Genomic DNA, 13749 nt, shown 5'->3' on the forward strand with positions numbered 1-13749 from the left:
CTTAAAACAATAGGCTGCAATACTTAGCCATTTTCTGGTTAGCAGACACCAGTAGTCCCTGTCTCCTGTTTTTAAGGAACATAGTTATAAAAGTACCTTTCATTCTGCTGAATCTAATCTTCCATAGCTGCAGGAAAGAGGAGTCCACACTTACTGGGCTGCAGGGCAGATGTCAAATTATTGGAAGTAGCTTAGCCCACCCTCAGAACCAGCTGTGTTCCCAGGAGCTGTGCCTCCATACAGCCTCCTTTACTACCTGACTAGAGTACCCTGCAGGGGAAGGCAGCCCTGAGAAGCAAGCACTAAATAGCATCAGCTTCTGTACGAGTGTCTTATCCCTCTAACTCAGGTGGAGGCTCCTGCCACACAGGAATGCTACAGGTGGAGGTTGTTGACACACTTGCCAGTGCAATATATATAAGATTGGGAGGTCTTGAGTTGTAAATGAAAGCTATAAAGCTATGCTTTCTGTACAAATGTAATTAAAAGCTATATATTTGGAAGTCTTCTCTAAAAATACACACAGTTCTCAAAACTTATTTTACAATGTAATTTCTGGACTAATGACAATACAGTATTCCTTTAACAGAATACACTCAAATACAGCTTAACTGGCATTTTCCAGTACTTTCTTTCTTTAAAAGCTAACTCAGAATTTGTAGGAAGTGTATGAATCCTTTCTCCACTCTGGAGCTGCAGTGAAGGCAATGACACTGCATCATAATTGCAATGAGCAGAACCACAGAGCTGTTGAGATTGGAAGGGACCTCTGAAGGTCATCTAGGGATTTTCTAAAAACAAGGACATGCTTAGATAAAAATTTCCCTCCCTTTTTTCCATCAGAGTTCCTGAGTCAAAGGCCAAATTTGCAGTGTGAGTACCAAAAACAAACAGGAAAAAAAAAACCCTGAATGTGTAATAAGAACTGGGGTTTTTTTTAACTTCAAAGCAAACCTCTTACGCTTTGTAAATTGGTAAATATGTTTACATTGTGAAGACACTGCTTCTTGGAAGCAATCTTGGCAAACCCATGGCAGAGGAAAAGTTTTGCCCCTTTGTAAGTACCATATCTGCACCCTTCCTCAGGGTTAGAGAGCTATTGCTTATTCAGGACTTTTCAGAAGTTCCCACAGTATCCACAAGCTGAGCACAAAAAGTATCCAAGGGTACAGATTTAAATAAGGAGAGGTGGTGAGTTACAGCCAGTACATTATCATCTTCACCTGCCAGGCAGAAAGTAATTAATCTATTTCCCTTTTCATCATTTATCCTATATTCCACAACTTCTTGAAGTGGCTCATATTAAAGTAGACTGAAGTTAATTAACTGATGGATAAAAAGCAAGTATTTCTTGGTATCTCTAGGTAACTAGTTTCCTTTCAACAACAGGAGACCAGATACAGTATTTAAATGAAATGGATTTCTTATTCAGGCATCAATGAGCTTTTCTGTACATCATTTCCAAGCTGTGACTAATCAAGGGTTTATCAATCTATTCAGTAAGACGGTTCTGAGTCACTTACCTGCAGTGATGTCTCACTTCCTGTATTGATACTTTACTGAAATCCTTGGCTGGCATCATTTTCCCACCACAAACCTCTCCTCAAATAAAATTTGAACAAAGAGAATAAAATATGCCACCGAGTAAAATCTGAAACTACTCCATACTCAGAACAAGGTGGAGACTAAAAAGTGTATTACAGTCAGGATCCAGGTAGAAAGTTTAAACAAGCTTTAAAATTGCCCACAAGAAAGTGCTGGCAGACTGTTACCAAGTTAATTTTTTATAAAGTGCCTACACTCGTGTTCCTCTTCTGACTAGAGCCCTGACAGTTGCTCCATTTCCTCCATGATGTATTTCACACCCATGCTACAGCTAACATTTCTATAAAGTATTATTTATAACATTTTTATCTCTGTCATCTGCTACTTTGCCAAGCTCTAAATAGAGATGCAAATTTTTCTGCTTCATCTTTTCAATTGCAGAAAGTAGGAAGGAAGGAAGGACTGTTCCTCATCTGCCCTTTGGAGAGGAGCTGGACAGTTTATGATACGAACTTACCTTGACTAATTATCTTGACTACAGAGAATTTCTATCAAGGGTAATTTCCATCAGTGAGCTTAGTCTGTTCCTTAATTGGCTGTTCAGGTATGCAGAATGAATCATGACACAGTCATCTCAGAGTGCCTCCTCTACAAATGTTTCTGCATTTACTGTTCTAGGGATGACTGGCACAGCATTCCCAGAGAAGCCTGAAAAAATCGTGTTAACTCCATGACCTTTTTGACTTACTAATTTAGTCTGACAACATAGAAATTTACAAAGAGTGAGTATATTATCAACTTTCAGACCATCATAACAAATGTAGTAATAAAAATTAGATGTGATGACACACAAAATATTTTATTCATACAAACAGATTGTGTGTCATTTTACCAGTGCAGAAGATACAACAGATTTAGAGAGCTAATACTTAGTCCTGGGCTATTTGGTAACCTTTACTGATAAGACAATTTTTGCTATTGCTGCTCTGCTTCCACTCTTCCTGGTGTACTTCACATTCAAGTCTACAAAGAGAGAAAAAAGGAGTCAAATAATGTTTAGCACTGTTTCTGCATTTAAATGTCGTAAGAGTAAACTGGGAAAATGATTAAGGTTCTTTTGTATCTCAAATCCACAATGTTCTTGCAGGGAATAACACCCACCCAGCCTCTGGTTTCTGTGCTCAGCAAAAAATTACTGAAGAATGCAATAACAGACCCAAACAATGAAAATATTTAGTACTATCCCTCACTGTAGTAATAAACTGGAGGAGTGCTCTGCCTGTAGCAGAATGTCCACAGGATTGAGTGAGAGGTCACTAGAGCCTGGTACCTTTTGAAGAAGAAAAATCACCAACGTCTGTTATTACACTTGTGTAAGTAGCTGTGACAGCAGAGGACTTGTGATAGTACCCAGCAAGCGTGGGTGCCAGAGGAGCTGTTCCTGCAGAATCTTCCTCTAGCAGCCCTAGCTTGTCTCCCACAATAAACTTGCTGGGGCAGCTTCGCAGGCCGGGCAATTTGCAGTATTTTTTCAGATGTCAGTGAGTGAGTGTTGACTCTGAGGACTTTCCCAAGCCTGGGTGTGGGGAAACACTCCCTTCTGGCATGTCAGCTTTGTTACCCCATCATAAAACAGAATAAATAAATATATATACTGATAAAAAAGGAAGAGAGGAGAAGAGGAGAGAAGAGAAAGGGAGTGAGGGGGAGAGGAAAAGACTCTAAGCTCTGGTCTTAAAGGTCTGGAACTTTAGCAGTTCTGGCATGAAATTAAGCAGCCTACCACTCTTCTGAATTTGATACAGCAGGCAGGTGAAAGACTATCTGAATATGTTTTATCTCCCACCCCTCTGGCACTGTCCAAATTTTCTCTTCTTCTGCTGGGCACAATGGGGAATGTGAAGAAAAAAGAGAATTATTATTTGATCCATCCATTTTGTACTAGCAGAGGGTTTCCTGAGGAGGGAAAGCAATAGAAGAACAGGATACAGGGTACAGCATGCTGGTTGCTGTGAGATGTCAGGAGACACGTGATAACCTCCATCCCTTCTTGGAACATAAAGGCAAACACATCAGCTGGCAGGTAAATACATATCCCACGCTCACCATAGGCTGGAGCTCTGTCCCGTCATTATCATGGAATGGTCTTGTGTTTCTGTGTTTTCGCCCCTCTGTTAACTTGTTACTCTGACTCACAAAGGTCTACAAGCAAAAACCAGGGTAAGATAGTTTGTAAAAGGAAACCATTATGCTAATAAAAATACCTGGTGAAGGAAGATAGTTAACCCAGGGCTAAGAAACTGTAGCTGGTTCCTGGCTGCGTGACAGTGATACTGCGAGGGACTGCAGAGGCAGCAAAAGTGATGAATGCAACTGAGAAAGATGAATTAAAAATCTCTGTTATGTCTCCTACTGCAGGATGAGGTTTCCAGCTGTATGAAATCCCTCCCCCAGCTCTCCGCCCACTGCTGCATATTGTCCTGAGGGCCACAGAGCCTCCCTTCCACCCCCGGGATGTTTGTAACCTGATTGTAGCACAGACAAGTCAAATGCCTTCATGTGTTGGGAAACTCCAAATTCTTGTCTGTGTTAGCAAACTTACTCTTGATCATACAATGAGGAGGAGTTTGGATGTGCTGCCCACAGTTTTTCCATAGAAGGGTACAGAGCCTGTCCTGCTTGGAAGACTCCTTGTCCCTGTGGGAAATCCTCTCTTCACCCACAGCTCTAGGGCATGGCTAATTACACAGAATTAAGAGCAGAGTTAAAGAGAAACTACCACAAAGTTTGGAAGTGGAGAAAGGAGAGACTCTGTTTCATGAAGGAAAATTGGCTTAAGAAGTATTTTAGAATTTGGCAAAACAGAGAGGGAAGAGCAGAGGTCAAGGCTCCAGAGTTTTCCATTCGGTTTTATATTCCTAGCCAGGCGATGTGCTTAAGTACTATTCTGAACCAAAGCCAAAGAATATATATATCTGGTTTCTTCTGTACAAAGGGTTAAGCCTGTCTTTAGGCTGCCTTTTTGTCTTTTTGTTGTGCTGTTGTTGTTCTCAACAAAATTCTATGAATATTACAGAAACTCCTAACAGCAGCATTAAAAAAATAAATAAAATCCAAAACTCCAAAACAGTTCTGACATTGTCCTGAAGAAAGCCATCCAGAACATTTGTGTCATATGAGCTACTCTGGCTGCTGGTTATTAGTTTTCATGGATTGCTAAGATTTTCTCTGTTGTGTAGTTTGTGAAGGAAAAGACAGAAGTGTCAAAAATAGCACAAAAGGAAAAAAATATCTGCATCTTCAGATATTCTCTTAATCAGAAAGGGGTGACACATATATTCAAAGGCTTCAGTTACAGCACTACATCACTATTAGCTAAGTACTGAAGGTAATACAATACTGTAATTACAAGGGTAAAGATGCAGAACAACCTGTCCAGAGGCAGAAGAGTTTAATCAGGAGATAGAAGACAAGGTTTTGGCAAAAGAATTTGTAAAGGTATGAAGAAGAGCAACTCAGATTTGCATTAAATACGTTTAGAACTACAGCATCTGTAGGATGTGGAATGGATCCCTGAACCTGCTGCTTGTTAATTTTTTCTCATCAGTGTGCAGTCAATCACAAGAAATATAAGCATTAATCTTAGGGCACCCCATGGATCAATTTCTGCAGCTAGCTCACCTATTTATTTATATCTTTTAATTACGAACAATATATTGAAGATATATCTAATTAGGCCTAAATAGCCATTACTTACAGAATATGATCTAAAAGAAGGCAGCAGGTCATAGCTAAGACACAAGAGTCAGAGGAAGCCATTTAGTTCAGTTTATAAATTAAGGTGCATGTATCCCTGAGTCCATCCTGTTCTAAGGTGTTGGAAAGGAAATAGCATGGGTTGTGGGTTCAGATTACTGGGTCTTGGGGAAAGAAAAAGTGCTTAAAAGCTTAGAATGTCTCAAATATCTTTGCTGTAATCAGGGGGATTTACCAGCAGCTCCGGATCCACAAAGTATGGCTTCTCTGCAGTTCCATCATTTGTTTCCATATCAATAGCAAAGCAAAGGAACATGGCATCTGCTGTCACTTCAAACACAGACAGAAAGCTGTGGGACATCAGGTAGGCAAAAAATCCAACCAGCATCAGAGGAACTACCCAAGCTTGCAACTCCCGGTGGTAGTTAAATGCCATCAATCCTCCAAAAACAGTAAAGCATACAACAAACACCTGTAAAGGGCAGTAAGAGAAAAGTGCAGAATTAATCATGCAGAAATGTTTCCCATAAAAAAAACCAATCCCCTCCAAACCCTGAGGCAAATACATTACAGCCAGTATTTTAAGAGTACATCTCATCTGGGAGATAGCTAAGCAATTTCCAGCATCATGTAGTTGTGCCACTTTGTGTTCAATTCCATGTGTAAATCCCACAGGGCAGAGGAAACCTCTTGCCACGTATTTACCAAAGACTTGATGCAACTGGAGCTGCCAGAGTGGGTCCAAGGACACTGCTATCTTACAACAAAATAACTCTGCAAATTCAATTCCTCAGATATTCTCTCCCAAGCTTTACTGCATTGACAACACTGAATTTAATGAAGATAAACTTTATTTACTTTAGGTATATGAAAAGATAATCAAACCTGATTTTTCACTTCATTTTTACAGAACAAATATTTTTATTTACTCTTACCTTTCCTAAAAATAGGAGAAAATCTCCAAAGCAGCTAATGGATGCAAGTTTAGCAGAATTCCTTGCCAAAATACTGACAGCATCCTTTGCTGATGTACAAAAATTTGTCCCATTTATGGCTGTAGTTGTGTATGCATGCTGAAATGACATAAGATAATAATACAGTGAGAGAGGAAAGACTCATAATCTAGATTTCACTTCAGCAAAACACAAAGCCTTAAACTCTATTTGGAATTACTGACTTTATGAATATAAAGAGTTATTTTGCATAATATGGCAATTTTATTTTAACTTACTATAATAGTCATGCTTCTAAATTCAAAGAGCTTTTCTACATAATTTCCACCATTAGCAAATATTACAATAGTAGCTAAATAAATTCCTGAAACCACATTTATCCAGTTTATTTTAAAACACTGAAGTTCTCTACCCCAAAATTTGTGAATGAATACGACACAATTATCAGACAACACCTGGAGTCTCGCTGTCCAAACTTACTGGCTATCTATCTTCAACATTGCTGGCCAACTATGTAAGGGGAAAAATGAAGTTATGTATTTACTGGGTCATTAAAGGTTGATGATTAAAAAGCTTTTATACATGGCTCTTTCAAACACTTTAGTGAAATTCAAGCCACAGACATAAAACAAACCTTTTTTTGAAGGATTCTGGACTAGACCAGTGACTGCATCACATGCCCCACCCTATTCAGAACAACAGATAATTGGGGCACTCCCAGTTTTTCACTGTATTGAGAATTTTACATTATATCACTTAGTGGAAACTTGCCTGGACAGGTGGGGAGGACAGAATATTTACCTTCAAGGATTTGATTATTTTTGCACTTCTGCATAAATTAACATGTATGTCCCATTTATGGAAGTCCTCAGCAAGGTTTTGAAACTATGTCCAAAATATCAGCTAAGAAAGTCAGCACTCATGATACATTAATTACTGGGCATTACAGCAATTCTTACGAGTAGTTTCCCTTTACTCAAACAATTAGAAGGCAGATTACACCACAAAAGCTTTAGTCACATCTGATATGGTCAGTAAGAGCCACAGTGTGCAAGGGATTACTGTCCTAAAGGAATTTATAAACCCAAACACATATATGGTGGTTACAATTGCTTTCTGCTTCACCTGGAAATGAAAAAGAACCAACTCATAAGGGGTTTGCTGAAAGGGAATTATACTGGCCTACTGAAAACCCTTCCTGTTCAAAAATCTGTTTTTTCTTACTTAAAATTCAAAATATAAAACAATTTCAGGTATCTGAAGCAAAGAAAATTTATTTCTGTATAGTTCAGTTTTACCTCTGAACAATTTCTGTAGCATAGAAAAGCTACAGAAAAAGCTATGGGAAGGGGAGGAGGAAGGGAAGGAGGGAGGGAGGGAGGGAGGGAGGGAGGGAAGGAGGGAGGGAGGGAGGGAAGGAAGGAAGGAAGGAAGGAAGGAAGGAAGGAAGGAAGGAAGGAAGGAAGGAAGGAAGGAAGGAAGGAAGGAAGGAAGGAAGGAAGGAAGGAAGGAAGGAAGGAAGGAAGGAAGGAAGGAAGGAAGGAAGGAAGGAAGGAAGGAAGGAAGGAAGGAAGGAAGGAAGGAAGGAAGGAAGGAAGGAAGGAAGGAAGGAAGGAAGGAAGGAAGGAAGGAAGGAAGGAAGGAAGGAAGGAAGGAAGGAAGGAAGGAAGGAAGGAAGGAAGGAAGGAAGGAAGGAAGGAAGGAAGGAAGGAAGGAAGGAAGGAAGGAAGGAAGGAAGGAAGGAAGGAAGGAAGGAAGGAAGGAAGGAAGGAAGGAAGGAAGGAAGGAAGGAAGGAAGGAAGGAAGGAAGGAAGGAAGGAAGGAAGGAAGGAAGGAAGGAAGGAAGGAAGGAAGGAAGGAAGGAAGGAAGGAAGGAAGGAAGGAAGGAAGGAAGGAAGGAAGGAAGGAAGGAAGGAAGGAAGGAAGGAAGGAAGGAAGGAAGGAAGGAAGGAAGGAAGGAAGGAAGGAGTTTTTGCCTCTTTATTGTGGATATTATTTATATAAAAATAGGGGTTTTTTACTATGATAGTAAAGAAAAAAACAGTGACATTATGTAAATACTGTACTTACATATTAACAAACACATCCATAGAAGTAAAAAGTATACATAAAGACCATGGATTTATTGCCTACTCTATGAAAACATGAGAGACACCAATGAACTCTACAGAAACTCAAAGAGTATCTGCATAAAAATATGTTTAAACAAGCAAGTTCGCTTAATTCCTAAATAGGAAAGAATGCTTTCTGTTCTAACTTTCATTTATCCTGAGGGTGTTCCCTTCCTGGCAGGGTGCCATTACACCAGAGCATCCCAGGATGCGGTGGCAGGAGAGCTGCCAGTGCCAGCCCTGCTGGCCCAGGACACAGGCAGAGATGGCCTCACATCACACTCCCTGCCTGCCATCCATAGCTGTCACTGCGTATTTCAGACATGGGCAAATTTCTCTTTATAACGTGCTGTGAGTTCAGTCTGTTTCATCATTCCCAGGGAACTGAGACACAAAGTAGAAAAGTGATTTCTAAATTTATTTTTGTCCTTTAAGAACTAAATTCACAGAGCAGATCCTGATCTGGTGAGGTCAGTATAAATTTTGCCAATAAATTAAACAGAAATTCTGTATTCATTATAAATTGCAAAAAATGTGTTTTAAAAATAAAAAAGAATGTTGAAAAAGCACGTGAGCTTGTACAAACATTGTTTCCAAACTTAAAATAAACACCCATTTACTTGCAACTTAAAATAAACACCCATTTACTTGCACTCTCGAAATAACCACTTTGGTATTCAAAGAATGTGCAATGAAAAGAATTTCTGATATTTATTAACTAGAATGGTTACCTTGGAAAGACTGAAAATGACGCTGGAGACAGTACACTATCTGAACAGGCATTTGTTGTGTTACAAACCAGCTGATAAAAAATTACATTTATAGCAGTTACAACTTAAACAAATAATGTAAGTATTACCTAATGAGAATAATCAAGAAATAAAGGCAGCCAGGTAATAATCTAACATTCTAGATGAATAGGAGACAGAAATTAATGAACTGCTGAAGGCTACAACTAGTCAGACATATGTGAAGCAAGAATATTACCAGCACAATTGGAAGATTTAGCCAAGTGATCTCTACCTTTTAGCAAAAAAATACATTTCTGAGGAAAAAAAATATTTGAAGGGTTTCTTGTTCAGCCTAGAATCTTTTTCTGTACACTTGCCTCACAATTCTCAAGTTTCTCATACAGACCCCATGCCCTGATCCCATCCAGCCACATAGAAATCTACAATCTCACTAACAAAACACATCAAACATTTAAGCTAACCTACATTTCCATGAAAGTCAGCATTGCATGGGAATGAGCTCAAGTGATTTTTTATTCTTACTCATCAAGGAACACCTAACACACACAAGTTATTACCTATATTTGCAAATAATTTTGGACTTTGAACTAAAAAGCTTACATAACCCATTAATTTTAAAATTGCAGGATATGTGCAATAATCCAAAGCCTTTCAAATTAAAGATTGTTGTGAAGGCTAAGATGGTAGACCATGGCCAGTTAAGAACCTGCTAACATTTAGAAAACAGGTTATTTACATATGTGTTTCTACAGACTGTATTTTTCCATGCACAAAAGCTTTAGTGGACTTGAAAATGTTTGAGAGAAGAGCAGCAGGAATGATCCAAAAGGCATGGAATGTCTTCTGTCTGGGGAACGTGAGGCTCTTCTGTCTGGAAGAGACATGACTGAAGGAGGATGCAGCAAGAGGGCTGTGGACTCATGAGAAATGCAGAGAGGCTGTGTAGGGTTAGATGGCTCACTGTTTATTCCAGAACAAAGGCCAGACAGGGGCAGCACAGTATGAAGTAGTAGGAGCCAAATTTGAAAACAGGCTGTATTCCTTCTCACCATAAAGCTGTAAACTCTGAACTGCTGGGCAAAGGATGCTTTAGCTGCTAAAAGTTCACATGAGCTCAACGGAGACAGGGAATTTCAGGGAAGAGGAATCTGTTGAGAGTTATTAAACACATAGAAAACACACAGCTCAATAAGTCCCTAGGTTGAAAACAGATTCAGAAACAGCACAGAGGCAGGGAAATACCCTTTTGTTCTAGCTTAGCATTTACTCACAGTCACTGCTGAAGATGGGATACTGAGCTAGAAAGAGATTCAGTCTGATCCTTATATACCCATTATAACTCTTATATTTTTATCTTTGCCTAATGAATTGATCTTTTACAATGGTAGTCTCTGCTCTGATGACAAGCAAGTAATGATGGCATTGATAACATAGAAAGCACAGGGGATAGTGGATTGGAATCAGCATTTATCCTTGCACCAGCAAGTTGATCTCATATCACCACCTCTCTGAAGAACACAAGCCTCTTCTGGCTTGGGGCCTGGGAACTAGACACTGATTTCTCAGTGTCACGATGAATAAATAGGGAATGTGAATGTTTACATATTTCCAAATACCACAGTATGCAAAAAAAAAATCTATTTAAAGAATATATCCTTCTGTGCCTCACAACACAGAATGTCAAAGGTCTTGGAAAAAGTGACCTGGTAGTTTCATGAGAAAGGCACTGTGGCTCGGATCCAGGCTGTAAGTTCCCCGATTGTTGAGAATAATTGCTACTTTGTGTAACAGCTGAATTCAGTCCTCCATTCTAGGGCTTGCTTTCATAAAATGAGCTTTGGGAAGAGAAAATTGCCATAGCAACAAAATCTTCTTAAAAAGGAAGAAGGAGACATACTGATCTCTCATCCTGGTTCAGCTTTTTCTGCTCTGCTGGTGTTTTCATCCCAATCTGATTTTATTGCTGCCAACTCTCTTAGGGGCTGCCCTGGTCAGCTACCCCCAGTGCAGTGCAGTGCAGCTCAGGCTGGGCCTTAAAGTGTCTTAGCCTGCAAGTGTCACTGATGCCAGTGGAAGCCCTTCAGAAAACAAAATCCAGTGGTAGCAAGAGGCAATGTGTGGCTGCTGTGCAGCACTTAGTGGTCTGGTGAGAGAGCTGTATCATGACTCTCAGATGGTGGGAAATGAGAGCAAGATGGGCCTCATGAGGCCCCACTGAAGAGATGAGGACATACAAGACTGGAAGGGACTTTCAGCCACTCCAGTGCCTATTTCATCAGATTAACATATTATGCAAATTTTCTCTTAAGTGGAAAACCCCTTCTTTAAATCACTTAGGACTTCCCCTCTCCTGTGCCCTACATTTGGAGCTGCTCCAGACCGTTGTCCCGCTGGTCCTTAGAAACCTTCTTCCAACTTCCAGATGACATTTATTCATGAACAATTTATATCTACTCATTTTTCTGCTGATCTTGTCAGGTTTTTACCTCTCCCTGCTGTCTCATAGATGGCTAATGGGCTTGCTCTTACCCTTCATTTGTCACAGGATATTCCAGTCCCCTCCATGAGATAAGCCTGAGCACAAACCCAACAACTTGTACGATGGCATTTATCCCTTCTTTCCAATGCAAGTGTTTCATCTTGTAGCTTCCAGGACTGACTCTGTGCTTCCTGCAGCCTTGTTAAAAAAAGACTATTGTCCTGTGGCTGACAAATACATGGAGAATATTTGTCTCCTCTACTTCTAATCAATAAGCACACAGCTAATACAGAAATGGTTATTTTTGCTCCTAGGCTAATTGCTATCTATAAGAAACCTTCAAAAACCTCCCAAATTTTCCCAAGCAGTCCAAAAAGCACAACTTTCATTTATTTCAATTTCACCTTATATTTTCAATCTGGAGTTACTGGAGAAAATTTTCAGGTTTCCTTGCTTCCTTCTCTCTGTGTTATCTACGCCCTCCATGGCTGTCATCCAGTGGGTAGGACCAACACAGCTTTCTTCTTGGAGGGCAGTTGGGTGTCCTCTCCTGCTGCATCACAGTGTTACATGTGGGCTCCATTTCCATGATAGGGTTGGATCAAAAGGATCCTGCTTTATGTGTGCATTGCATGATGATTACATCATTACTGGGGTTGCTTTCAGTGCTTCTGCACTTAATGAGAAAGTGTTCTTATTTGGGATTTCTGAAATAAATAAAACTGAAGATTTCCAGAGACTTGTTAATAAATTTCTCTCCTTAAAAGCACAGAATTACCTGTCACTTGCTTAATTGCCTTGCATTTTCTCTCTCTTTTTTCCTCCTATTGTTTTTTCTTTATAGGATAGGGAGGAAGAGAAAAGTATCAAAGCAAGAATTAGTCAGTTTTGTTCAACTCTATTCCCTACATGGTTCATCCTACAGAATGAGTTCAAGATATAAAGATTTTTGTTTCCTATTATCATATACATAAAGTCTGTAGAGGGGAGATAAACTTAATTAAAATATTATTTCACTGCAGAAGAACATTTTATCCTTGTATTTTCAAGAGGGTTGAAAAATTAGCTCTATATCTAGAAGCAACATTGCCAGTAACATTAAAATGCATTATTGTTTTTGGGAGGAAAAAGAAGTACTTGATGGGGTGAGGCACAATGTGTTTGGCGTGGAGAGAATTGTGCTTTACAATAGCATGCATGAATTTTGGTTTTATCTAGGTGAATTCTCCACAAGGCATTTAACTGAAACCTCCTGATAGGCTTCCATCCAAAGTTTAAGATTCAACCAACTGCTATGGATATACAGCCATTAGACAGACTTGCTTTTGGTTTATTACACTGGATGATTGCTGGCTTTCAGTCCCCAGGGAGGGTCTCTGTCCCAGGATGAATTCACTGACAGCCCAGGAGGCTGCACTGCAGCAACCATGCTGATGAACACAGAAACCACACCCTGCTCAGCAACCCCTTTGGAAACCCAGGCACTGTACTTTGGAGAAGTCACTTTGCCAACTGGCTGCAGATGGACCTAAAGCAGACACAGAAAAGCAAAACTGTCCAGTTGTATTGTTTTTAAAAAGTCACTGCAATAAGGCTGTAAAAGGGAGAACATGTGAGCACGTCGATGTATCTGAAGTTAAGGCTGCCATTACAACTTAAGAAAGCAGGAGAGACACAGACCTCATAATTCCCAAATCACATTAAAGGCCAGTATATTTTTTACAGAAGAAAAGATTCAATCTCCTATTTGAGATGATTGGATATGTTTATCTGGAACATACTGAAACCATCAGAGCCAGATGAAAAATCTGGTAATCCTGACAAGTGTTGGCAAACAGAACTGTCAAGTAAGGATAGTGATTTTATATTCAGAAAGCACTTTTCAGCCACAGAACCCTGAGTGCTTTACAATTGTTGCTAATGGATTATACACACACATGAATCACTTTGCCCATGACTGAAGTGGAACAGTTTAAGGAGTGAACTGTTTTACAGCACATAGCAACACTACACCACAGCTTAGCACAGGATCCAGTTGCAAATCCAAGAGAAATTTAGGAAGGCTGAATGTAATTGTCTATATTGCAATCTGCACAGGACACTGGGCTTACCTTACCCCTCCTCCAACAACCACCCCTGCAAATATGACAATT

General features: G+C 39.7%; 1 protein-coding gene across 1 annotated transcript in view; it reads right to left on the bottom strand.

Moving 5' to 3' along the window:
* Positions 1 to 2313: 2313 nt before the first annotated feature.
* Positions 2314 to 13749, bottom strand: part of SLC44A3 (solute carrier family 44 member 3) — a 40261-nt gene continuing 28825 nt past the window's right edge. Inside the window, exons 13-16 of the mRNA XM_053985153.1 lie at positions 6237 to 6374; positions 5537 to 5773; positions 3652 to 3747; positions 2314 to 2568 (exon numbers count right to left, since the gene is read on the bottom strand). Coding sequence (XP_053841128.1) covers positions 2563 to 2568; positions 3652 to 3747; positions 5537 to 5773; positions 6237 to 6374 — 477 coding nt within the window. The 3' untranslated portion in view covers positions 2314 to 2562. The remainder of the gene's footprint in view (positions 2569 to 3651; positions 3748 to 5536; positions 5774 to 6236; positions 6375 to 13749) is intronic.

The sequence above is a fragment of the Vidua macroura genome, chromosome 9 (genome assembly GCF_024509145.1).
Source record: "Vidua macroura isolate BioBank_ID:100142 chromosome 9, ASM2450914v1, whole genome shotgun sequence".
Lineage (NCBI taxonomy): Eukaryota > Metazoa > Chordata > Aves > Passeriformes > Viduidae > Vidua > Vidua macroura.